This window comes from Felis catus, chromosome D4, assembly GCF_018350175.1.
Source record: "Felis catus isolate Fca126 chromosome D4, F.catus_Fca126_mat1.0, whole genome shotgun sequence".
NCBI lineage: Eukaryota > Metazoa > Chordata > Mammalia > Carnivora > Felidae > Felis > Felis catus.
The window spans coordinates 91529674-91553549 of NC_058380.1; the positions used below are offsets into that span (position 1 = coordinate 91529674).

At 64.4% G+C, this 23876-nt stretch overlaps 2 protein-coding genes across 8 annotated transcripts; one reads left to right on the forward strand and one right to left on the reverse strand.

The window, feature by feature from the left end:
• Window positions 1-6037: 6037 nt before the first annotated feature.
• Window positions 6038-9799, forward strand: DPP7 (dipeptidyl peptidase 7). 5 transcript variants are annotated; one of them, XR_006588964.1, is made up of 13 exons: window positions 6041-6390; window positions 6465-6578; window positions 6658-6797; window positions 6879-7042; window positions 7224-7359; window positions 7433-7514; window positions 7624-7790; window positions 7964-8024; window positions 8226-8464; window positions 8575-8699; window positions 8820-8884; window positions 9245-9315; window positions 9439-9504. XR_006588964.1 is itself a non-coding variant. In XM_045043312.1 (13 exons), exons 1-13 carry the CDS (start codon window positions 6309-6311, stop codon window positions 9638-9640), a joined length of 1680 nt encoding a protein of 559 aa, XP_044899247.1. In that variant the 5' UTR covers window positions 6049-6308; the 3' UTR covers window positions 9641-9799. The 5 variants fall into 5 exon arrangements, 4 of the variants coding, with proteins under 4 accessions (XP_044899248.1, XP_044899247.1, XP_019672391.3 ...); XM_045043312.1 differs by having other exon boundaries at window positions 6049-6390; window positions 8543-8699; window positions 9439-9799; XM_019816832.3 differs by having other exon boundaries at window positions 6049-6390; window positions 8229-8464; window positions 8543-8699; window positions 9439-9799.
• Window positions 9800-10494: 695 nt separating this feature from the next.
• Window positions 10495-23201, reverse strand: LOC111557571 (endoplasmic reticulum mannosyl-oligosaccharide 1,2-alpha-mannosidase-like). Of its 3 annotated transcripts, none has more exons than XM_045043306.1 (13): window positions 22950-23201; window positions 22339-22447; window positions 21535-21650; window positions 19843-19997; window positions 19440-19552; window positions 17931-18116; window positions 17086-17234; window positions 16542-16694; window positions 14450-14640; window positions 13462-13582; window positions 12391-12588; window positions 12118-12249; window positions 10495-11416 (listed from the first exon to the last, which is right to left on the reverse strand). In XM_045043306.1, the coding sequence occupies exons 1-13, from the start codon at window positions 23058-23060 to the stop codon at window positions 11204-11206; spliced, it is 1947 nt and encodes a 648-aa protein (XP_044899241.1). In that variant the 5' UTR covers window positions 23061-23201; the 3' UTR covers window positions 10495-11203. The 3 variants fall into 3 exon arrangements, with proteins under 3 accessions (XP_044899241.1, XP_023098867.2, XP_044899242.1); XM_023243099.2 differs by having other exon boundaries at window positions 16542-16730; window positions 22950-23200; XM_045043307.1 differs by lacking the exon at window positions 19843-19997 and having other exon boundaries at window positions 16542-16730; window positions 22950-22983.
• Window positions 23202-23876: the final 675 nt, after the last annotated feature.

Below are 23876 nucleotides of genomic sequence, written 5' to 3' on the forward strand. Positions count from 1 at the left end.
CGTAGATGCAGCTTGCTTTGTTTGTATTCAGTGAAAACAAGATTTTTCCACGGGGAAGAAAAGACAGGGTTATAAAGAAGGTAGAACAGTCACAAATGCATCAACAGCAGAGTCAAATGAAATAGCCGGGTCTCCAGTGGCAGTTGGAGACTTCGTTAGTCCCCTTCAAGATGCACAGACCCGCTAGGGGAAGACCAGCGAGGAAACCGAGGACAGGAACAGGGCTACAAACTAGGCAGACCCAACAGACGAGAGCGCCCCCGACAACAGAGTGTCCCTGCTCCTCGAGGGCACATGGAGCATTCTCCACTGTCTACCTTAGGCCACGAAACAAGTATTAATGCATTTTATTTAAGTTTTTTTTGTTTGTTTGTTTGTTTTTTTTTTTTTTTTTTTTGAGAGCAAGCACAAGCCGGGGAGAGCGGCAGAAGGAGAAGGAAAGAATCTTTAGCAGGGTGCATGCTCAGTGTAGAGCCTGACACTGGGCTCAATCCCACAACCGTGAGATCATGTCCTGAGCTCAAATAGACACTCAACTGACTGAGCCCCCCAGGTGCCCCTAAAGATTTTACTTTTATGTAAACTTTATACCCAACATGGGGCTCGAACCCACAACCCCAGGATCCAGACTTGCACATTCCATCAACTGAGTCAGGCACCCCAGTGTATTTTAAATGATTGAAAGAGGGGGGGCCTGGCTGGCTCAGTCGGTTGAGCGTCCGACCTCAGCTCAGGTCAAGATCTCACTGCTCGTGGGTTCGATCCCCTCATCGGGCTCTGTGCTGACAGCTCAGAGCCTGGAGCCTGCTTCCGACTCTGTGTCTCCCTCTCTCTCTGCCCCTCCCCTGCTCATGCTCTGTCTCCCAAATATAAATAAACACAATCAATTGGTCAGTGGAGAAGTCAGAAAGGAAGTTAAACACTTTTGAGACCTATGAAATTGAAAGCACAAAGTACACAATTTATGGGATGCAGGGAAGGCTGTGCTCAGATCAAAATCCATAGCTTTGAATGCCTACATTAAAAAAAATTAAAAACGTACGAGGCGCCCAGCTGGCTTAGTCGGTAGAACACACAGCTCCTTATCGGGGCCGTGAGTTTGAGCCCTGTGTTGGGTGTAGAGCCTACTTTAAAAATAATAATATAGAGGTGCCTGGGGGGCTCAGTCGGTTGGGCACCTGATTTCGGCTCAGGTCATGGTCTTGCGGTTTATGGGTTCAAGCCCCGCGTCGGGCTCTGTAGTGACAGCTCAGAGCCTGGAGCCTGCTTCAGATTCTGTGTCTCTCCCTGCCCCTTCCCCGCTCACACTCTGTTTCTCTCTCTCAAAAAATAAACATTAAAAAAATTTTTTTAATAAAAATAAAAGGAGGAAAGATCTCCAGTTAGTACCTAACTATGTACCTTGAAGAACTAGGAAAGGAAGAGCAGACTAAACCCAAGCTTGCAGTATGAAGGAAATGTGCAGAATGGAGAGAAGTAAAATAGAGAAGAGAAAAGCACCAGAGACGGTCCACAAAACCAAAAGCTGGTTCTTTGAAAGCATCAACAAAATTGAATCTCTGAGCTACACTAACAAGGTGAATGTCCAATAGCTAGAACCAGAAACAGAAGTGGGGGCGTCACCAGTGGTCTTACAGAAAAATTTCACACCATCAAATCTGACGGTCTTTTTAAGATGGCAAGTTCCCAGACAGGCAAGAATGATCTAAACTCAAGATGATCTATAAATTTTCGACAGACCTAGGACAAATAGATGGATCCAATAGTAAAAAAAGAGACAACAACAAAACCCTCCCAACAAAGAGAAGCCTGGGGTCATGTGGCTTCTGGGGAATTCAGCCAAACATTTTCAAAGTTGGGGCACTTTGCTGGCTCAGTCTGTGGAGCGTGCAACTCTTGATCTTGGGGTTGAGTTCGAGCCCCACATAGAGTGTAGAGATCACTTAAAAATCTTACACACACACAAACACACACATTTTAAGAGTTAACCCCAGTCCTTCTCAAACTCTCAGAAAATTGAGAGGAGGGAAAACTTCCTAAATCATTCTGTAAACCCAAAATTACCTTGATATCAAAAGCAGATACAGACATTTCAGTAAAAGACTACAGGCCAATATTCCTTGTGAATATTAATGCAAAAATCCTTAGCAAGATACAAATCTGGCAGTATGTTTAAAGATTCTACACCATGATCAAGGTGTTTCAATATAAGGAGATCAGTCATCCACACAACACAATACACAGGAATGAGCTGTGGATACAAGCAACAACTTGCATGGACCTCAAGGACATCGTGCTGAATGAAAGAAGGCACAGGCCAGGGGGAAAAAGAAACAATAATACACTCCATTCACAAAGCACAGTGGAGAAAATACACGATAACTGCAATTGACATAGAGCACGTGACAAAAGCCAACACTCTTTCATGGTAGAAACACTCATGAAACCGTAGGTAGGAGGGAACTTCCTCAACACAATAAAGGGTAATCATGGAAAGACGCACAGCCAACATCACACTCAACAGTGAGAGACGAAGCTTTTCCTCTAAGACCGGATATAAGACAGGACTACCTGCTTCCACCGCCACTAGAAATAAAAGGCATTCAGACTGGAACTGAAGAAGTGAAACTCTATTTGCACATGATATGATCCTGTGTATAGAAAATCCCAAAGAATTCACAAGAACATGACTAGAGCTAATAAATTCAGGAAAGTTGCAAGGCACTAGATCAGCAATCAAAACGTTATGTTCCTGTGCACCTGCAGTGAACAATCTGAAAAGGGAATTAAGAAAGCACTTCCATCGAAAATAACATTAGGGCTGGGACGCTTGGCTGCCTCAGTCTGTGGAGCATTTGGCTCTTGATCTTGGGGTTGTGAGTTCCAGCCCCACGTTGGGCACAGAGCTTACTTTAAAATAAAAACACCATCGAAAAGAATAAATAGGGATACATTTAAGGATGTAATGTACACCAAAAAGTATAAAACATTGCTAAAATAAAGAAGATCTACATAAGTGGAAACGTCCTTTGTTCATGCATAGGAATACTTTATTTTTTATTTTTTCAATGTTTATTTTAGAGAGAGAGAGAGACAGAGCATGAGCGGGGGAGGGGCATAGAGAGAGGGAGACACAGAATCCGAAGCAGGCTCTGGGCCCTGAGCTGTCAGCAGAGCCCAATGCGGGGCTCGAACTCACAAACCGTGAGATCATGACCTAAGCCGAAGTCGGACACCTAACCAACTGAGCCCCCCAGGCACCCCAGGAATACTTAATTTTAAGACGTCAATGCTAGACAAAAATCTATAGGTTCAGTGCCATCCGTCTTAGAATTCCAACAGCCTTTTTTGCCAAAATGGAAAATGAATTCTCAGATTAATGTGGAATTGCAAGGAGCCGCAAATAGCCAAGATATTCTTGAAAAAGAACAAAGTTGGACGACACGGACTGCCCGATTTAAAAACTTACAACGAAGGCATGGTACTCCGAGCAGTGTGGTGCTGGTGTAGTGACAGACACGTGGTTGTCACTGAAGGGAGAGCCCAGAAATGAACACATACACGGATGGCCGACTGATGTTCTGCGAGGGTATGTAGGTTTACTCAGTGGGGAAAAGAACCTTGTCCTCAACAAATGGTGATGGGAAGACTGGATTTCCACATGCAAAGAATGGAGCTGGACCTTACTTCCCACCACATACAAAACACCAACTAAAAATCGATCAGCAACCCAAAGAGCGAAACCATCCGGCGCCTAGAAACAGCAGCAACAGCAATACGGAGACAGGTCTGCACCCAGCGGGCCTCACAGGGCTTCTCACGCCACAATCCAGAAGCACAAGCACCAGCCAAGTAGGACTTGGTCAAAAGCTGCGCATCAAAGGACGCGGAGTGCACAGAACCAAAGCCCACAGAACGGGAGAAAGTATTTGCAAACAACGTATCTGATAAGGAATTTATATCTAGAATACGTTTTTTTAAATGTCCAGAACAATAAAAAAGTAATGCTCAACAACAGATAAAAGCACCTTTCTGACACGAAAGGGGGCTCAGCGTGTAGCGTGTATAACTGAGCGTGCACACAAATGTGGCCCCGACCTCACGTGCAGCTCGCTCAGACCCAGATCACGGGCACCTGTGCGGGGTTCCCTGTCGTCCACACCCGCTGCTCTGCTGCTTGCAGGTTCGAGGGCTGAAGGGCAGAGCAGGTGGGGGAGACAGGGCCTGTCTCCCCAGATCTATGGGCTGTGGAGGCGGGAATCAAGACCCAGCTTTGGCCCCAAAGCCACTGTCCCCCCTCCCCAGGGAGTCGGAAGAAGGGCTTCTGGGCCCCCAGACGTACCCGCAAGCTCCGGGCCACCAGGTGAGGCAGGACAGTCAGAATCGGAATCCCCTTCTGGGCCTTACCGGTGCTGCCTGGAGGGTTTGGAGGGAAGGATATGCTGGGTCTGCAGCCGGGGTAGGAGGGTCAGGCAGCCGAGCTGAGAGGGGAGGACGAGAGGAGGGCCTGCCTGGGGAGAGGCTGCCATCCAGGGGGAAGGAGCCGTGAGCCCTTCTGTCCTGTCCTGGCTTCTACCCTGCAGAGGCCATGGAGACCCTGCGAGGGCAGCTCTCTACTCAACGCAGGACAGGCAGCCCTGGGTGCGGGTCCCGGGACACAGGAACAGGGACACGGGGAGACGGGGACATGGGAGCTTGGGGGCATAGACACAGGATGGGGACAGGGGGACACAGGGAGAGGGACATGGCACAGGGACACAGGGACTGGGACACGGGATAGGGACACAGGGACGGGGACAGGGGCACAATGATGGGCAAGTAGGGACACGACACGGGGACGTGGAGACACAGGGACGGGGACATGGGGTCCCAGGGACCCAGGGGCGGGGACAGGGGATGGGGCCACAGGGACGGGGACAGGGAAACAATGGTGGGCAAATAGGGCTAGGGACACGGGGACATGAGGGACACAGGGAAAGAGGGACAGAGACACAGGGATGGGGACACAGGGGTATAGGGACAGAGGGACATGGGGATGTGGGAACGCAGGACCACAAGGAGCGGGGCACAGGACAAGGACAGGACATGGGGATGGGGGCACGGGGACAGGGACACAGGGATGTGGGGATGGGGACAGGGACTGTGCAATGATTGTGGTGTGGCATTCGGTGACCATGGGGTGACCACACCCCTGGGGTGGTATGGCATGATCAACAGTCATTGTCACCATGCTGGTTGCCACAGTGACAGCCCGGGGACAGTGTGTGGGGCAGCTAACTGGCTGCTCCCCAATCAGCCTGGCTTGGGGCCCCGGGTTCTCAGGCTGCAGCCAGAGCGCGGGACCCCAGCCTTGGCCTGTCCCAGTGCTAGACAGGCCGGACCTGGGCAGAGACTGGGGTCGTGCTGGCCAGGGACAGTCTTGGCACGGGGACAGGTGACTCACCTTCCCTTTGTGGCCTTGGGCAGGGGGTGGCTCTGCTGATCTGGCCCCTCACGCATGCCCAGGACTGGATGCCAAGGGAGAGGTGGCCCCCCTGGTGTCTGGGTACTGGGTACCTGCCACAGCCCCTGGCACTGAGGGGCCAGTGGAGGGAATAGCCTGAGGGGCTGGGGTCAGGGTCCCAGCTCCCAGCAGGGGCCTGGGGCCACCGCCTCCCGACCTGGGCTCTCGGCAGCTGCGTGTCTGCACCGTCCGAGCTCCTGCCTGGGCTCCGAGGCCCCTGCTGCCGCCACAAGGCTTCACACTGTCGCTTGGACAAGCCCCTTCCTCAGAGCTGCTTGCCTTCTGCGTGAGCCCCCTCCTAGCTGCCACCACCCCATCTTCCCGAGGCTCCCCCACTTCTCCTCAGGGGTCAGCCCATGTGGCCTTCGCAGCCCTGCCCTCAAGAGCCCGCCCTCCCCCGCGGGCCTTCACTAGGGGCGCAACGTGGCCCAGGGCATCACCCAGCGGCCCAGAGGCTGGGAGAGGCCTGGGTGTGTCTCGGCTGGGTGGGGGGGGGGGGGCAGCTGGGACACTGGCAGGTCTCTCCCACCTCCCCGTGACTCAGCAGTGGCCCCTAGAGGACAGGTGGCTGGGTGCACATCCCCTGCCCTGACACCACACCCTGGAGCCCTCTCCCGCTTCCTGTGTCTCCAAGGTGACCGTCTCCGTGGCGACACGGTGGGTGGCAGGAACCTGGAGGACCCGGAGAAAAGGCATCACTAGCCCGGTGGGGCGGGGGAAGTCGGGCCCAGAGTCCAGCCCCGCCCGGGCTGTCACGTGAGGGTGGCACGCCGGTCATGTGACCGCAGCCCGCGGCAGAGCGGAGATGGGGACCCAGCTCCAGCTGGCCCTTCCCTGGGCCCTGACCCTGCTGCTGGCGCTGGGGCTGTGCAGCCCGGAGGCTGGGGGTGAGTGCGGGCCTGTGGGCGCCCCCCGCCGCCGTGCCCAGTGTCCCCATGCGCTGAGCACTGCGCCCCTCCAGCCCACAGAGTCCCCCAGTGTGACTTCCAGGAGGGCTACTTTGAGCAGCTTCTGGACCACTTCAACTTCGAGAGGTTCGGCAACAAGACCTTCCTCCAGCGGTTCCTGGTGTCAGGTGAGGTGGCCCTGGGGGTCCCGGGGCCCTGAGGTCCCGCCCTGTGCCTCACCCGCCCCCTCCCGCCTCCACCCGACAGAGAAGTTCTGGAAAAGGGGCGAGGGGCCCATATTCTTCTACACGGGCAATGAGGGCAACGTGTGGTCCTTCGCCAACAACTCGGGGTTCATCCTGGAGCTGGCGGCACAGCAGGGGGCCCTGGTCATCTTCGCGGAGCACGTGGGTACCCGCACTGGTGGCAGGGGAGGGCGGGCGAAGGCGGGCGGGGCCCGGGCTCAGTGTCTCGTCGGCCACCTGCAGCGGTACTACGGGAAGTCGCTCCCTTTCGGAGAGCGGTCCACACAGCGCGGGCACACGGAGTTGCTGACCGTGGAACAGGCCCTGGCCGACTTCGCGAGGCTGCTCAACGCGCTACGGCGGGACCTTGGGGCCCAGGACACCCCCGCCATCGTGTTCGGTGGCAGGTGGGTTCTCGCCCGTCTCATTTCTCCCTGAGGCACAAACACGTGGCCGGCCCCAGGGCCAGAATTTCTGGGAGACACGGAAGTCTCAGGTCCTCCTGGGGCCACCGTGGGCTCCAACAAGGGAGAGCGGAGAGGGGTGTTGGGGAGGCTGTGGCCCCAGGCGCTCTGTGTCCCCGCCCAGCTACGGGGGGATGCTCAGCGCCTACATGAGGATCAAGTACCCGCACCTCGTGGCTGGGGCGCTGGCAGCCAGTGCACCCGTTGTGGCTGTGGCCGGCCTCGGTGACTCCTACCAGTTCTTCCGGGATGTCTCGGCGGTGAGTGAAGGTTCTGGGGCCCATGGGCCGGACCAGGCTGTGGTGGCAGCTGCCACGATCCTCCTTTCTCCAGGACTTTGAAGGCCAGAGTCCCAAGTGTGCCCAGGGCGTGCGGGACGCATTCCGGCAGATCAAGGACTTGTTCATACAGGGAGGTGAGCGGTCCCCCCCACAACCCACTGACCGCCCCTCGCCTCCCTCCTTCCCCCCAATCCTCACCCAACAGCAGCCTCCGAAGGCCATCGTCCCGCCTTCTTCTGGCAGCTTATGACACGGTCAGCCAGGAGTTCGGCACCTGCCAGCCCCTCTCCGGCCAGAAGGACCTGACCCAGCTCTTCGGGTTTGCCCGCAATGCCTTCACGGTGCTGGCCATGATGGACTACCCGTACCCCACCGACTTCATAGGGCACCTTCCTGCCAACCCGGTCAAGGCAAGGAGACTCTGGCTGGGATCTGTGGACAGAGAGGGGCCCGGCCGCCCCCGGGTGGCCAGTGGTGGCCAGCCCGAGAGCCTTGAAGCCACTCTGGGGCCTGGGACCAACGAAGGGTGAGCTGGGGAGAGGGCTGCAGGCCCAGAGTGTGGGTCTTTGGTTGGCACCCCTAGGTTGGCTGTGACCGGCTCCTGAGCGAGACCCAGAGGATCAAGGGGCTCCGAGCGCTGGCTGGTGCGTCTGCCCCTCGGCCCTGGGCCTGGTGCTGAGCGTGGGGGGGGGGGGGGGTTGTGGCTTGGGGGGCAAGGGTCACGTGGAGGCCAGGAGCACAGCTGCCCCCGTGCAGTCCCTAGCCCGGAGGGGGCCGGTGGGGGAGGCTCTGCTCCACGGGGTCTCCGACAAGTTCCGGCCCGGCCACCGCCTGGCCACCCTCAGCAGCCAGAGCAGCAGCTGAGAGCCCCGCCCCCAGGAGCCCCACGCCTCACGGGCACGTGTCCCCCACCAAGGGGGCAGGGTGGCCATGCAGGCCCCCGGCCCCAGCGCCCCTCTCACCAGGGCTGGTGTACAACTCCTCGGGCACGGAGCCCTGCTATGACATCTACCGACAGTACCAGGCCTGCGCAGACCCCACAGGCTGCGGCTCGGGCCCTGACGCCAAGGCCTGGGATTACCAGGTCCGGGGGTGCCGCCTGGGGGTGCGGGGTGAGGTCGCCCGCCCCGCCGGGCCGACCTCGGTGTGTGGCGTCCCACAGGCCTGCACCGAGATCAACCTGACCTTTTCCAGCAACAACGTGACCGACCTCTTCCCCGACCTGCCGTTCACGGAGGGCCTCCGCCAGCAGTACTGCCTGGACACGTGGGGCGTGTGGCCCCGGAGGGACTGGCTGCGCATCAGCTTCGGGGCGGGAGGTGAGGCTCGAGATGGTGGCATCCTTCCCTCTGTGCTGACCCCCCCCCCACTCCCCTGATCTCCGTGGCTCAGACCTGGGGGGCTGGGCCTGCTCTCCACCCCCACATCTGTGCTTTCAGACCTCAAAGCTGCCAGCAACATCATCTTCTCCAACGGTGACCTGGACCCCTGGGCAGGGGGCGGGGTGAGTCTCCCTGGGTTCCCCAGACTCCGCTCAAGAACCGGCTCTGCCCTCGCCAGGCTGCACACGTGGTTCTGTGGGTTCTGTGCCGCCTTCGCTCTTGTTCCCGCTTTATCCCCTCCTCTCCTTTGCTTTTTTCCCTGACTTCTTTGTGTGAACTGACATCTGGCTCGTTCATCTCCGTCCTTCCCTTTCAATGAGGCCGCTCAAGGCCACGTAGTGTCTTTAAGTCATGGCCTCGGCTGTGCCCCACGGGCTGGGACACGAGGCCCTGGAGCAGGTGGCACCGGGCGGGCAGAGGTGGGGTCGGCCGTGGCCCAGAGCACGGCGAGTAGCCGACGGAATGTCCTTTGACGGACACAGATACAGAGAAACCTCAGCACCTCTGTCCTCGCTGTCACCATCCGGGGAGGAGCCCACCACCTAGACCTCAGGTGCAGTCCCGCCCCGGCAGGGGAGCGACGTGGGGCCCCAGGCCGTGGCCGGGTGTGGGCTGAGGTGGGGTGAGGCGAGGCTCGGGCCTGCTGCCCGGCTGAGGCCCCATGCCTTCTCCTTAGAGCGTCTCATCCACGAGACCCCACGTCTGTCCGGGAGGCTCGCAGGCTCGAGGCCAGGCTCATCGGCGAGTGGGTGGCCGCAGCCAGAAGAGAACAGAGGCTGCAGCTGGCCGAGCGTGGGGGACTCGGGGGGGCTGAGGAGCGCTCCCAGACTTGGGACCGGACAGGCCCGCTGGGGAGCAGCTCAGGGCGCTGGGGGTGAGGGGCTAAGGCCAAGGGACGGGCCAAAGAAGCATCTGGTGGCCTGGTTGTGCACAGCACAGCGCAAAGCATGGTGTCTGTAGTCCTCATGGGGTGACAGACCGGGCACACTGCCACACCTCTCAAACCAGCCTCGTGTTTAATAAAACAAAGCCCTCAACCTGTGTGTGGTCTCAGGGCAAGGGGTGGGCGCTGGGGCCCACTGGAGAGGGGGGGGCGGCAAAGCTCTACCCACGACCGCTACCGCGGCTGCACCCCTGGCTGGGCAGCTGCCAACCAGGCCCCTGGGTGCAGAGGGGCAGCCGACAGCCATGAGGGGGTACAGACCCCACTTCTGAGACAGGCCCGGGACCCTGTTCCAGGCACAAAACACATGGGACTAGGGGCCAAGAGCAGAAGGCAGCCCCAAGAGCGGCCACCAGCCCCCAGGGCTGCTGGAGCGACAGGAGTATAGAGTGTCTGAGAACTGAGGTCCTGCCCAGCACTGGGAGCGTTGGTCTCTGCAAACGCAGAGAGACTCAAGCTTTTCAGGCAAAGAGGACCTTCCGGAAAGAGTATCACATAGAGAGGAGCTGGGCCTGTCCCACGGGGCCACCTGGTTCCAGGAGGCAGGATCCCAAGCAGAAGCTGGGGGTTGTTTCTGGAAAAGCGCCCTGAGTCCATGCTCAAGGAGGGAAGCGGCAGGTGCTGGAGGAGGAGCAGGTGCAGGGCATCAGCTCCCACGGGAACCTGGACTCCGTGTCCACACCGCCTCCTCCCAGCTCTCCAGCCTGGATGGTGACAGTGGGAGTGTGACGCATGCCCCACCCACGGCTCAAGGAACACAGGCTCCATCACAGACACGGGAGACACCAGTCAGGGCAAATCCACGTTTATGCTGCCTGGAAAGTCCGTTCTGTCGGGTGGTCCAGGAGCAGGATGAACTTGTCCACCCGCCCCTCCCCACCCCTGCAGGGCCGGGGGAGGATCCCTGAGTCCAACATGTAAACACCACAGCCGGCCAGGTGCCCGGATTCGCAGGAGGTCACAAGTGCCCCCCCCAGGACTCCCGGGTCAGGGCACATTCACAGACTCTGAGACCCCGGGCTGAACCGCATGTCGGGCTGTCCCTTCAGCTCATCTCAGAACATGTGTGGGTCCAGGAGACCCAGAGCGGCCCCAGGGGACAAGCAGAGACACTGGGGCCACACAGAAGACGTTTGGGGATCAGGAATGTAAGTCGTGATTCAAGCAGGAAGGTCCCCAGCAGGTGGGGCCTCGGGGATTCACGGCGCTGACCTCACGACGCCGTCCGGCGTCATGAGAACCACAAGCCAGAAGTGCAAAGCCAGCGGCAAAGCACCGGGCGCCCAGCTGCCCTGACCACCTCTGAGGCCCTGAGATGTCAGGCTCGGTAACCCCCTGGGGAATGTCATCAGCCTGACCCTGGAGCACGGACAGTCGGCCGAGGGGACACGCCGCGGCCAAGGTCGAGAGAGCGAACCTACCCAAGGCCAGGGTTCCGAGGACAGGTACCCACAGACGCAAGACGTGTGAGGCCCCCGGGCAGTGCCCACGGGGGGGGTCACCCCACCCTAGGCGGGGCCCAGATGGGCAAGGGGTGAGCCTCAGTGTTGAACACGTAGGCGTCCAGGCTGAGCAGGGCCGGGTCGTCGGAGAAGAGCAGGTACAGGTACTTGAGCGTCTCCCCCAGAAAGAAGCTCTCCATCTTGTCCCGGGGCTGGGGATTGAGGGGATCCTGGACGTTGCTGATGGAAGAATAGCCACCCGAGGGGACCTGCACGAGAGCGGAGACCGCGGCGTCACCACGGCTGCAGGCCCAGCCAGCTCCCCACGCCGGGCTCAGCCCTCGGGGGCGCCGGCGGCCGCAGGGCCCCCGGCCGGGGCCCCTGCGCCTCACCGCGGCGGCACCCGTGGCCAAGGGCCGGGTCTGAGGCAGACGACCCCAAGGTCCGCCGGGGGACCGGCCCCCCGGGAGCTCAGCCGCAGCTCCTCCAGACGGCCCCCCTCAGAGACGCCAGCCGCCCTCACGTGACCCGACGTGCAGCCCGTGCTCCGGAACCCGGAGGCGGCCTCCCGAAGGCCCCCGAGCACCTGAGGCGGCCGGGACCCACCCACTGCCCGGCCGCCACAGGGCATACGCGGGTCGGGTTTTGGCGCTCGCGCTCTGCCGGGGTGGGTGGCGGGCCCCGGACACGGCGTGACCTCCGAGCCCCGGCCCAGACCGCGAGACGGGTGTCGGGGCCACGGTCACGGCGCCGTCTGGGGTGGGAAAGGGCTGCCCGGGGCCACACGGAGGATCCGGGAGGAGAGTCGCCCTGTGCACACGGGGCCACAGAGCCTGGTCCCCGAGACCCCGGGGCACGTGGCGCCGAACTCCCGAGGCCGCGGCGAGCCTGCACCACCCCCGCCCCCGGCCCCCTCTGGCTGCCCCGGCTAGGGGAGAGGGACTCAGGGCTGGGCAGGGCAGGCGCTCACCCGCGTGTACTTGTTGAAGCTCTGCAGGATCTCCCAGCCCCAGTCCTGGTACTTGCGCTCTCCCGTGAGGCGGTGCAGGTAGAACAGACTCTCCACCGTCTCGGGCCGCAGCAAGTTGTGCCTGTCGGCCGGCTGGGCGGGGGAGGGGGGAGGGGGGAGGGAGGGATGGGGGACACAACACGGGCTGAGCTCGGCCGGCTGGGGTGGGGGGACACGGGAGGAGCTAGGCCGAGCCCGCAGGGCGCCCCCACGCCAGACCCCAGCCCGGCTCACCTTGACCTGCACGTCCTTGCGGTCGCTCTGGGGGTACAGGTTGAAGTGCACGATTTCGGGGCTCAGCCCCGTCTCCATCTGGCGGTTCATCTGGTAGCAGGTGTCCATGAGCGCCCGGGCCAGCTCCATGTGGTCGGCGGGCAGGCCGTGGTGGGCGCCCAGAGCCAGCGTCCCTGGCAGGAAGCACACCAGGTGGTCCTGAAACCAGAGCGGTTTCCTCACCACTGTGAGTCGGTGGCCACGTGGGGCACGGGCGGGGGCCACACCGGGTGCAGGGTCCAGCGCTCCCTCAGGCCCTCCGCATCCCCAGGGGTCGACGGGCCTGAACGGGGACTCCTCAGGGCCCACAAGGGCAGGAACGTGGAAAGCGACTCCACTACGGGCCCGGCCCCTGGAGCTCCACATGGGCAGGGGGGAGGGTGGTGGACGACACCCGCCTGCCAGGGGAGTGGATGCTGACCCGGGTCTGGCCCTGACCCCACAAACACTGATGGAGTACCAGGGGCAGGGGACAAGTAACTAGACCCAAGGCAGAGGGCAGAGGGCAGGGGGCAGGGAGGGGAGGGGAGACGGGAGGGGGGAGGGGGGAGGGGGGAGGGGGGAGGGGGGGAGGGGAGGGGGGAGGGGAGGGGAGGGGGGAGGGGGGAGGGGAGGGGAGGGGGGAGGGGATGGGAGGGGAGGGGGCAGGGGGGAGGAAGGAGGGGAGGGGAGGGGGGGACGGAGGAGGGGAGGGGGGAGGAGAGAGGGGAGGGGGGGAGGAGAGAGGGGAGGGGAGAGGAGAGGGGAGGGGAGGGGGGAGGGAGTGGACTCTTGGGGGGGGTCCTGGGGAAGGCACAGGGTCCCCGGGGGACGGGAGCGGCACCCCGGGGGAGGGGCCAGGGACCCATCACAGACCCCAGCCCCCCTTGCCGCACACCGCCGCGCGGTCCATCGTCGACCTGTGAGGGCTCACGCCCCACGACCAGAATCTGAGCCATCTCTCCAACGTCCAGACTCGCGAAGCCATCGGGGGCCCAGAAAAACGGGTGGGTGCCGCCCCCTACGCCCCACCTGCATCACGACCGTGCTCACCATCTTGGCGCTGAAGCGGCCGTGGGCCAGCTCCCCCACAAAGGTGAGCTTCCTGGGCTCAGACCTGCGCAGCAGGTGCCTTTTGATTCCCTCGACGGCTTCGAGGTAGTCTTCCAGTAACCTGTGAACCGGCAGGCCCCGTGGGCTCAGGCCAGGTGGGTGCGCGGCCCGACCCCCTGCCCGGTTACCCAGGAGCGGGCACGTGGCCACGAGCTGCCATCCCCACGCTGGCGGCCTAGAGGCCTGGTGGCACCAGGTGGCACCACGCCAGCCTGGAGATGCAGGCTCGTGGCAGTCGGCGGCCTGGGGCACACACGGGGCTGTGCCCGCCGCTCCCCCGAACAGGGTCGTCCCTCTCAGCCGGCCCCCGTGGACCACCCGGGACCCCACGTGCCCACCAGGGTTCTCTCAACGTCCCCACGTTCAGGCGTGGGGAACTCCGGCTCCCCAGGCGTGATGCCCTGATCTCTGCCCGTAGCGGTCGGCCTCCTGGAGCTGCCCACCCCCAGCGGTCCTGGGTCGTGGTCACCCCCTGGCGTGAGACTTCAAGGATTTCCAGTCCCTTCGCTAGAGTGACCTGTGTTTTCCCGACCGCACGACGAGGCTCCCCGAGGCACTGCCGTCTGGGAAAGCGCACGTCTGAAGCGTCAACCCGGCAGCGCGGGGAGGCCCAGGGGCCCCCGGCCACCTTCTGCTGGGGAGCGGACAAGCGGAGCCGCCTCCACAACCCCGAGGACGAGAGCTCGGCCGGTGAGCCGGGGGCCCCTCGGCCGGGCCCAGACCCCAGGCCCTGCCTGGCGCAGAGGGGCCGGGGACCTCCGTGACCAGCCAGGCGTCCTCTCTGGCACGAAGGCCGTGCCGGGAAGAGACACATCCCCCGCGGAGGGGCCGAGTCCGGGTCCGGCACGGCCGCTGCCTCCCGACCGAGAACTCGGGACAAGGGGAGCCTCGGGGACCCCGTCCCCGAGGCAGCAGAAACAGGCCTCACTGCGTCTCCTTCTTTCCGCCCTGGATCCACTGCTTCAACAGGTACTCGTAGTAGCTGTCGGCCCTGGCGCCCAGAGTGAACACTCCCATGTGAGTGAAGAGGCCGCTGTGCGTGTTGATGAACATGGGCACCAGCCCGTCCTTCTTCCCCGACAGGGAGTGCACACGCCTCGTCACCTCCTCCGCGGCCTCCTGGGACACACACACACACACACACAAGGGGAGAGTGCGGGTGAGCCAGGGGGACGGGGCTGCCGGACCTCGGGCCAGCCGAGGAAGGCGGGCCTCGTCGGCTCACCCCTCCTCCGTGACAGGCGGGCCCGTTCCCAGCGGAGGACGGAAGAGGACGAGGACGGAAGAGGCCGGTGTCCCGGCCCACGGCGCTCCCCTGCCCGGCTGCACCGGGCAAGGGCTCCTGAGGGTGGCCCCGGCCACGCGGCAACCAGGTCCCCACCCTCACACGCGGCTGCCTCGATGAGCGGGCAGATGCCGAGGGCCCCGAACACGGGGCTGAGCTCCTCTTCCTGGCAGGGGACCGTGTCTGAAGGCCACAGCCGCGGTCCCCGGGACCTCCTGCCCAGGCATGGCCGTCTGCTCCCGCTCGCTGGAGGGAAGGCAGGCGCGTCTGCTTCCGGGCCCGCGGTCGCGGCACACCCGCCCGCCGATCCTGTTCATCCTTCGAGACCCAACCAACCTCAGCTCCTCCCGGGTAGCGCCACGCATCTGTGCTCCATGGCCCTGTGCGCGTTTGCTCACGGCGCTCGGGACCCTGCCTGGGGAGTGACTTCCTGGCCTCCACCCGCCACGGACGCCCGCCCCCTTTTACAAAGTCCTCTGAGGCAGGGGCGGCTTCAATTTCCCTTGGGTCTCCAGCAGCTACAGGGATCCGGCATCGCAACGGCGCCCGGCCGGCGTCTCAGAGCAAACGGAGAGACGCTGAGCTTCCGGAGCACGAGCCAACGACAGGAAAGCCGCTAATCCGCCGACAAGCAGACAGGCACCCGGACGCCCACCTCCACCCGGGAGATGAACACGGGGCCTGTGGGCGTTTGGAAAACGCCACACGTCATCAGGACAAAATCCACGGCCCAGAGGAGGCACCCTCACGTGCCCACCGCGAAGGCTACCGAGAAAGACCGGAGGACAAGCGCGGGCTGCCGCGGAAAAGCCAGAGCCCCGCGTGCGCCTGGAACCTTCTCCCGGGAGCGCCGCTCTTACCACCCCCGCGTGGGAAACAACCCAGCTGCTCCTCAACGCACGAGAGCCCGGACGGCACGTGGTCCGACCGCACGATGGCAGACCGCCGGGCCACGAAAAGGGATGCTTCGGACACGTGCTACGACACGGGTGCGCTTCTCCCGGACGCTTCCAGCGCGGACGAAGACGTCACGCGTGGCGACAGAACCGGCCACAGACGGCCCACGCCGTACGTAGGACCTCACTCACGCCGAGCATTCCAAACAGAGAAAGCCACGCACGACCAGTGGATTTGCGGCCACCGAGGCAGGGGGCCCGGGTGGGAGCGCTAGGGTGCGCTGGCCTACTTCCTGAGGCGAGGACCTGGTTCTGGAATCAGACGGTGGCAGCCGCTGCCCACGTGGGACTGTGGCGCGATGTTCAAGCCAAGAGGCAAAACTTCCTGACGTTCAAATCGCAGCTCAGGTTTTTCAGGAAGAGTGACGAGGCAGAGCGCCAAGTCCAGAGGGTCCGCCGCGTGCTGGAGACTCACCCACGAGGAGAGGGACCCCGGCCAACGGGGTCGGGGCGAGGGTCAGGAGCGAGGTCCACGAGGACCGTCAGCGACGGGCTAGCGAGGCCGAAACCCACGACCGTGGGCCCCTGCCTCGCTCCCGCCACGGACCACCCCCGGGGGCCACCACAGCACGAGGCAGGGGGCAGTTGGGACCCCAAGGACACGGGCCCGCGCTCGGACTCAGCCCCCGGTCGACGCCCTTCCCGCCCGCGCAGCTGAGGAAAGGCGAGGAACGAGGGACCGGAAAGCACACAGGACGGTGGTCCCGCGGCCCGGGGTCAAGTCCACGCACGCCTCCGCTTGGTGTGACGCCTCCGGCCGGCAGGCCGGCCCCCCGTACCTGAAACTTCTTACTCCCCGTGAGGCGGGAGAGCTCTCGGAACTCCAGCTGAATGCTCGTGACCTCGGCCACCGTGCTGTCCGAGGTCCAGCGGGGCGGGTGGGCGGCTCCGGTGCCGATGTTCACGTCCGAGTATGGGATCCTGGAGGGCGTCTGGAACGCAGGCAGCAGCCGATTCCCAAAGTCTTCCTGATGACGCGACACGACGAGGACCGAGGTTTCCCGTCACACGGCAGCCTCGGCTCCGTTCCACGACGCCCACCCTCCCGCCCCACCCCCGCCACCCCGCCACCCGTGCTCACCCCCGTAAGTGGACACGGGACCTCACTGGCTTCACGTGGCCTCGGCGCTCAACAGCGGCGAGACCGAGGAGCCCCGAGAGCACTTCCCCACGGGTCGCGACGGTGACGGGGACCTTCCCACGCACGTGCGCGGGAGCGAGACCCAGACGACCGGGGAGACGGGAGTCCCGGAACAGACCCCCGCCCCCACCCCCCGGGGGCCCCTCGAGCCGCGGAACCTCCGCCGGCGCCCGGACACTCACGGCCTTCCTCAGGAAGAGGTCGTCCCCGGACAGGTGGTAGGCGCTCAGAAGGCCGCCCAGGATCCGGATCGTGCTCTCGAACAGGTTGACGTCCACGTCTTTCTGAAACCGGAGCTTCTTAGACACCCACTTGCGGGCTTCTTCAAACTCTGCGACGGGAGACGGGGTGGGAGCGGCAGTAGGTTACAGGTCCCGGCGCCCCCGTGACCGCTCGCTGGCTCTGGGGCCACGTGTGTCCTCGTGTCTCTCTCTCCCGAGGGGCCTCGCCATCACTTCTCACGGCAAGGGGACACACCGCGGAGCCCCCTGCACCCGGAGGACGGGCAGCCAGCGTGCCGTCGTGAGCACCAACGCTGACGGGTAACGGCCACGGCACAAAGGGCCACGTGAGTAACTCAGGGGGAGCCTCTGGCCTCTACGGAACACCGGAAACGGACTCCGAGAGACCGATTCGGAAGTACCCAAAGACCCGTAGCCTCAACCACACCCCGTCCACGTGGCCTGAGAAGAGTGTGATGGAGAGACCCGGGACGCCGATGGCCTTATCGGATCACGTGCCGCCTCCCACCAGGGAGCCCCTTTCCGGCTAGGACGGGAGCACGGGCTGGAACTGCCCCCGGACGCCAGCCCAGGCCTTCGGCCGGGAGCCGAGGGGGCGACTGCCCTGAGCGTCCCCGGGACGCCTGCCATCAAGGGACAAAGCGACTGCCTGCCACCCAGGGGAAGGGAGAGCTCCTCAGACGGAAACAGTGGCGTCTACACCCTCCAGGGCACGGCTCGCTCCCTCGCGCGCCCAGGCGTTCCACCGGGGGAACTTGGCCGCGTGCTCGGGGACGAGCAGGTACCTTTTTTCAGACCCAAAATCCACATGGTGTCCAGGGCGTCAATCAGCGTAAGTCCCAGGCCAAACCACTCGCTGAAGGACCTGGACACGGGTTTCAGCTCGTCGTGGCCCCAGGCGAACTTGCGGTAGCCGGTCCACGCGTGGCGGAAGGCGTCTATCACGGCCCTCTGACGCTCGTTCGGGGAGGCTGGGAGGAAGACGGCGGGTCGTGGGGACCGGAACCGCCCAGGGTTCAGACACCGCCCCTCTGCAGCCCCAAGCCGCGGGGCGCTCAGTGGGGTGGGGGGACACCGTCCGGGGCCGCAGGGCGGCAGCGGACGACCCCGAAGGTCGGGGCGCGGCGCCGCCGGGCTCGGAGCCGCACGGCTGGACGCGGCTGCCAAGGTGGCGAGGCCTCCAGGGTCCACACGCGACGGCTCGGCCTCTCATCCGCCTGGCCTGCGCCCGTCCGCCTCCACCAGACGCCCGGCGGGCACGACCCTCTGGAGCTGCGGGGAACGCGCAGCGGGCGGAGGTGTTTGAGGCAGCAGACCGGTGCCTGCCGCTCCGCCACGGCAGCCGCGCTGTGCAATCCGGCCGGGGGAGCATCAGACGTGGCGGGCGGGCTCCGGTGACCTCCACGAGAGCGCCTCATCTCACAGGTGCCCACGTCGTGCGTGCCTCAGCAGCTCTGGGTGTTTTCGGGGAGGGAACAGCGTGTGGCAGACACACCCAAGGCCGCCCTGGGGCCCTTCCAGGGTGGCCTCGACGCCGACCGAGAAGGTTTCTCCCCTCCACACGTCGGAGGACCAGGCACGAGTGACAGGGCCCCCAGGCGGACAGAAACGTGGGCGTCGGCGGCTTCGCGGCACGTGTCCTCTCGGTGCGGCCTGAGGCCCAGTCGTGTTGGCATCTGCGGCTTTGACATCGGTCCTCAGAGCCCCGCGACCGCTCTGCCTCCCCCCACACGCCCGGGCCGCCCGTCCCGGCTCCGGGCTCCTTCCTCCTCCTCCTCCCCTCAGTGGCAACAGCGACAGGACTGGAGGGTCACAGCCTGGGCCCCAGGCTCAGCTGACCCGGCGCGAGCCCCCGCTCCGGGAGGCAAATGGCCGTGGCCGCTGCCGGCCTAACCTCGGCTCTCCCGTCCGTGGAACGGGCCTACGACAGACCGATGACCTCAAAGGCCGCCACGAGAACCAAAGCAGACAGGCCGCACGGAGCGTACAAAGCGCCAGTGCCCCGAGGGCCCTCCACTACCGGTGCCAGAACGCAGGACCCCAGGACCCCACCGAGCCGGGGCCGTGTCTCCACTCTCCCCAGGCCCCGCGCTGGCACGGACGCGGGCAGTTCCCGCACAGGCGGCCTGTGGCTGCCGCGACGGGCCTGGGACCGCGGGCCGCCGTGGAGCCCCGTGCCCTCCCCAAGGCTCTACAGAGAGCTGGGGCCCGCCCGGGTGCCCAGCTGGGTGTCCACGCGCCCTCTCCGTCACCATGTCCGGGCGAGGCCCGACGGGGCGCAGGCGGGGCCTTACCTGGTTGGTTCTGAATCCCGGCGGCCTGTGAGGAAGGCTTGGTGGGGGGGCCCTCTGCCTTTCTCGAAGGGGGTTCGGTGCCCTGCTCCGGCTCGATCACCGCACCCCTCCAGCTTCAGGGAGAGGAGGAAGAGGAGTCAGCCGGCTTGAGGGCAGAGATGCAAACGCCCGCGGTCACAGCCTGGCTGGGCCCGTGGCGGCCCTCCGCTCCATGCGGCACGACGCGGAGAAGGCAGGGCCCCGCCCCCACCGGGGTCCCGCTCTCTCCACTGTCTGCTCTGGGAGGAGAAGCCGCTTCAGACAGCGCGCCGATCCTACCCCTTCGTTTTTCAGGAAACGTCAAACGGACCGGCCTCTGCGCATCCAGCGACCCGTGCTGCCTCGTCTCTGACGCTCCCTGTACCTGACCACCGTCCTCTGCGTGCTCTCTTCCTGACGAGCGTCGCCCACCACCTCGTCCCTCCGCCTCGTGTCATCCTGCCTCCGGTCCTTGGAGTCTTTGTCGGGGGCTCTAATCTGCAGGTTGGGCGGTCCCCGTCGGAAATGCCTCTGAGGCTTCTAGATCGAAACAAGAGCCACTCGTGAAAACAGTTCAACGGCCCAGGAGCTGCCACTCCGTTTCCACCTGGGATGCTCTCCCTATCAGACCCAACCCCACGGGCCGCGTGGAATGGCTGGTGGCGCACGGCCCCCGGAGGAGATGCCTTCCCGCTCCCACGGCAACACGCAGATTTGGCCAGAAGATCCTTTCTCACGATCTCCGGGCCCTGACCAACCGGGACGGAGACTGTGCCAACGGGCCGGCGCGGCCCTGGGCAGTGGGTTGGCATCCTGGCCCGGGAGGGTTCCGGGCCGTCACAGGCCCTAAAGGTAGCAATAAAGGGTCAGGGCCACGTCCCCGTGGATGGAGGCGCAAAGAACACTGTCCCGGGCCTGTGCCCCAGGACTCCCACCCTTTGTGCTCAGAACCGGGTGGCCAGGGCACCGGGTCCAGGGACGGAGCGCAGGGGCCCAGGCGTAGCCCGTCGTCAGCAGAGGGCAGGAGGAGGCCCCTCCTCCGCAGGACACAGCAAGGAGGCCGACTCGGGGATCGAACACATCTCTGCCGCTCAGTACCCACAGGACCCGTGAAGGGGTCCTCGTTGGAAAGACGCCAGTGCCACGGAGCCGGGACCCCCGCGGCCAAGAGGATGGGATCTGGCCGCACACAAAGCACCGGGGCTGACCCAGGCCTGGGGCACAAGTGCCGCAGTCCGAGCAGCAGAAAAGGTCCCAGCGGCCCCGCCACAAGGGGCCCCGCGCCCCGAGGCCCGGACCCGGGGAGCCGTGCACACCGACCCCGGCCGCCACCCCAGACGGGATCACGGGCCTCCCGAGCAACGGAAGCGTGTCTTTCGGCGGGCAACCGTGCAGGCGGGCTCTGCTCCCATCGCCGTCACGAGAGCCCAGGTGCACGAGAGCGGCCAAGAGGAGCGAGAGACGTGCGTGTCGGCTCCACGAGGGAGGACGGGAGCCGTTTGACACACAGCCTCCGAGTAAGACGGTTTGCAGAGAGGCCTCCTGGCCGCTCCCCGTGGGGCCCGACCCCAGCCCCCTTCCCCGCCCACGCCCACGCCCTCTGAAACTGCAGCTCCCTGAACAAGCCCAGCTCCCCCTGCCTCGGGCAACGTCACTGGACTCGAGCCCTGCTCTCCCGACTCCACCCAGGACCAGCGGCGGCCCAGTCTCACACCGCCGTCCAGCGTCCCGTCCCCAGCCTCATCCCTGGAGGCGACTGCCATTTTCCTCCCGGGATGGACACCACGGGCCACCCACCGGCCTGCTCCCGCCGGCCTGCCGCTCCTCCAGACAAGGGGCGGGTCTGTTTCGCTCCCCAGCAGGTATCCAAGGGGAAGGGAGGAAAGAACATTCCTCCTCCTTGCCCCAAGCGTCATCCTACTGGCTCAGAATAAGGGGCGCAGGGCGCGAACATCAGACAAACAACAAGGGAAAGAACTGCTTCCCCCGTCCGTGTGGAACATCACGCGCGGTTCTGAAACGCCCGTGGGACCGACCGACCCCGGTCGCAACCCCACGTGTAGTTCACTGAACACACCTGGGGTAAAAGCCCCGGCGAGTTTTCTGGATTAGCATCTGCCTTCTGAGGAGCCGGCAAGACGGGCGGATCTGCTGGTCTCGCCTTCCGCTCTTCTGCTGACCTGCCATCCACGGCTAAACGAGAGAACAGGTTTTATCCCAAACGTGCCGCACAGCCCCAAGGAGAGCCCGAGCGAGCGCGTGGAGGAACGCGTCTAGGCGGGCGCTCCTCACCACGAGAGGACACCGTGAGACCTGGGGAAGGTCCTTTAAACCAACTCAAGAACGGCCAAGGGTAACCAAACCTTCCTCAAAGCACTTGGCAGCTTCTGTCCTGCAGCCCAGCCCACACGGACCTCCCCTCAGCGGCTTCCCTTCCAGGAAGCGCAGACCCCGGCCTATGTGCAGCTGTCTCCAGCCGCCCGCAGCAGCTCCTGAGCTTTCCTCCCCCACAGGGGTTCCCTACGCCCTCACCCAGACTGCCCGGGCCGCTCGGAACACACGGTAACACGTGTGAGGAAGTTCAGGGAGCGTGTCTGGACGGGGCACGCGACCTCAGGACCCGAACGTCTCCGTGAGGCACAGAGAACGGAGAGGCCGGCCCTTACACCGGACACCCAGGAAGCGGGCGGGCAACATCACATTGACTCGAGCCACGTTCTAGCAGGGTGGCGAAAGACACTCTCCGCTCCTTTTCGTCTGCGCTTCTCGCCAATTCGCAGACGCTCCAGGCGCTTAAGGCGCACGGCCAGACCGCTTCTGCCCAGCCACCCGCAGTGGGTGACGCACACGCATGGGGATGAGGCACACGCGCAGCCGGTACCTCTCCACTGGTCAGCCACGCTGATGTAGGACAGGAGCCCGCAGAGCACGAGAAACGTGAGGAAGAAAAGGATCACGTTGCGCTGTAGTCTCGACAGCTGCTTCCATTTCTACGGGACGGAAAACAACACAGCTGGGACCCGTGCGACCGCTGCAAATTCAGGGAGGACAGTGGGTAACTCCCAAGGTCCGGTTTCTGAACCGGGGGAAGCGCCCCGGCGGCAGAGACTGACGAGCCGCGGGGATATTCCAGACGGTATAGGGGAACGGAAATAAACAACAGACGCAGAAGCCATACGTGTCCTATCGCAGGGGCAGCGGGGAGAGGCTCGCGCGACGCGCGTGTTCCGTCTCAGGCAGCCGGCGGGACCCCGCATCTGCCCCGACGTGGGGGTGTCGATGCCCTGCAGCCCGAGACCGCGGGGCTCCTGACCCACCGCACCGAGGGGCAGCCTACAGCTTCCCCCCTCCCCGACCCCGCCCCGCCGAGCGCGGGCTGTAAAGACGGCCTGCGGCCGGCGACCGCCGCTCCCCGGGCCCGGACGAGCGCCCGCGCTCCAGGCAGGGGACGGCGGGCGGGCCGCGGGACCCCGGCCCGGCGCCGACCCTCACCCTCCAGCACGAGCGCCGCCGCCAGCTTTTGCTGCCGTCGTAGCTCTGGCCAAGGCTCAGCGTCACCGAGATGAAGTCCCGATGTGGCGCCGGCGGCGGCGGCGGATACATGACAGCGGTGGCGGCGGCCCGGGCGACCCCGCCCACTGGCGGCGTCAGGAGGCCGGGCTCTGAGAGGCGCCGGGGGCTTCGCTGGTCCGACACCCGCGGGCAGCCATCGCAGCGCCGTCCACACCCCGCCCATCGCGCGCGCGGCCAATGCGCCTGCGCCGCGCCCTCCTATTCCCCACCGCGCCTGCGCCCGCCCTCGTGGCCCTCTGCGTGCGTGTTTACGTCCCGCCGCGTCGGCGCACGGCCGCACCTGCGCCGTGAGGCGCTTGCCCGCCCGCGCCTGCGCGCAGCCCGCCGGCGCAGAGCCTGGGACTCGGCTGAGCGCCGCGTCCCCGGGACCGGCCGGCTCCGTGGTGTTGGCAGGACGTCCGGCGCCCCGCGCCCCCGCTCCGGGGCTCGACTCCCGGCCCCGGGCGGACTTCCCGGCCCAGAGCTAGTGGGGGCCGCAGCTCAGCGAGAGGACAGCGGGTCCGGTGCGAGCCCGAGTCGAGGCGGGGCGGCTGTCGGTGTCCGCTCTTTGGAGCCGATGGGCTTGGGGGCGCGCGGACGACCGCCGCGGCGAGTTGTGCGCGCGTTTCCCCTCAGTAGACACGCGGCAGGGCGGAGCGAGCCCCGCAGCGCCGAGGGCCGTCCCCGCTCCTTGCCGGCCCCCTCGGGTGAGCCCGCCGCCTCCCGCAGTCCCGGCCGCCGCACTTAGGGGTGTGTGGCGGGCTCCCCGGCGTGTGCGCCTCCCTGGCTTGTCTGAAGCTGCCCCAGAAAGCGCCTCCTGCTCTCCGCCCCCCCCCTTCCCTAGCGGGGGTCATCCCCGATGCCCCT

Coding starts and splice junctions, on each gene's coding strand:
- DPP7 (XM_045043312.1), top strand. CDS start 6,309: ATGGGGACCCAGCTCCAGCTGGCCCTTCCCTGGGCCCTGACCCTGCTG. Junction 7,791..7,963: donor TTCCTGCCAACCCGGTCAAG/GCAAGGAGACTC, acceptor TGGCACCCCTAG/GTTGGCTGTGACCGGCTCCT. Junction 8,885..9,244: donor ACCCCTGGGCAGGGGGCGGG/GTGAGTCTCCCT, acceptor TGACGGACACAG/ATACAGAGAAACCTCAGCAC.
- LOC111557571 (XM_023243099.2), bottom strand. CDS start 23,060: ATGTATCCGCCGCCGCCGCCGGCGCCACATCGGGACTTCATCTCGGTG. Junction 13,583..14,449: donor GGCGGAAAGAAGGAGACGCA/GTGAGGCCTGTT, acceptor GCCGGTTCACAG/GTTACTGGAAGACTACCTCG. Junction 12,250..12,390: donor GCAAGGACGTGCAGGTCAAG/GTGAGCCGGGCT, acceptor TCCCCCGCCCAG/CCGGCCGACAGGCACAACTT.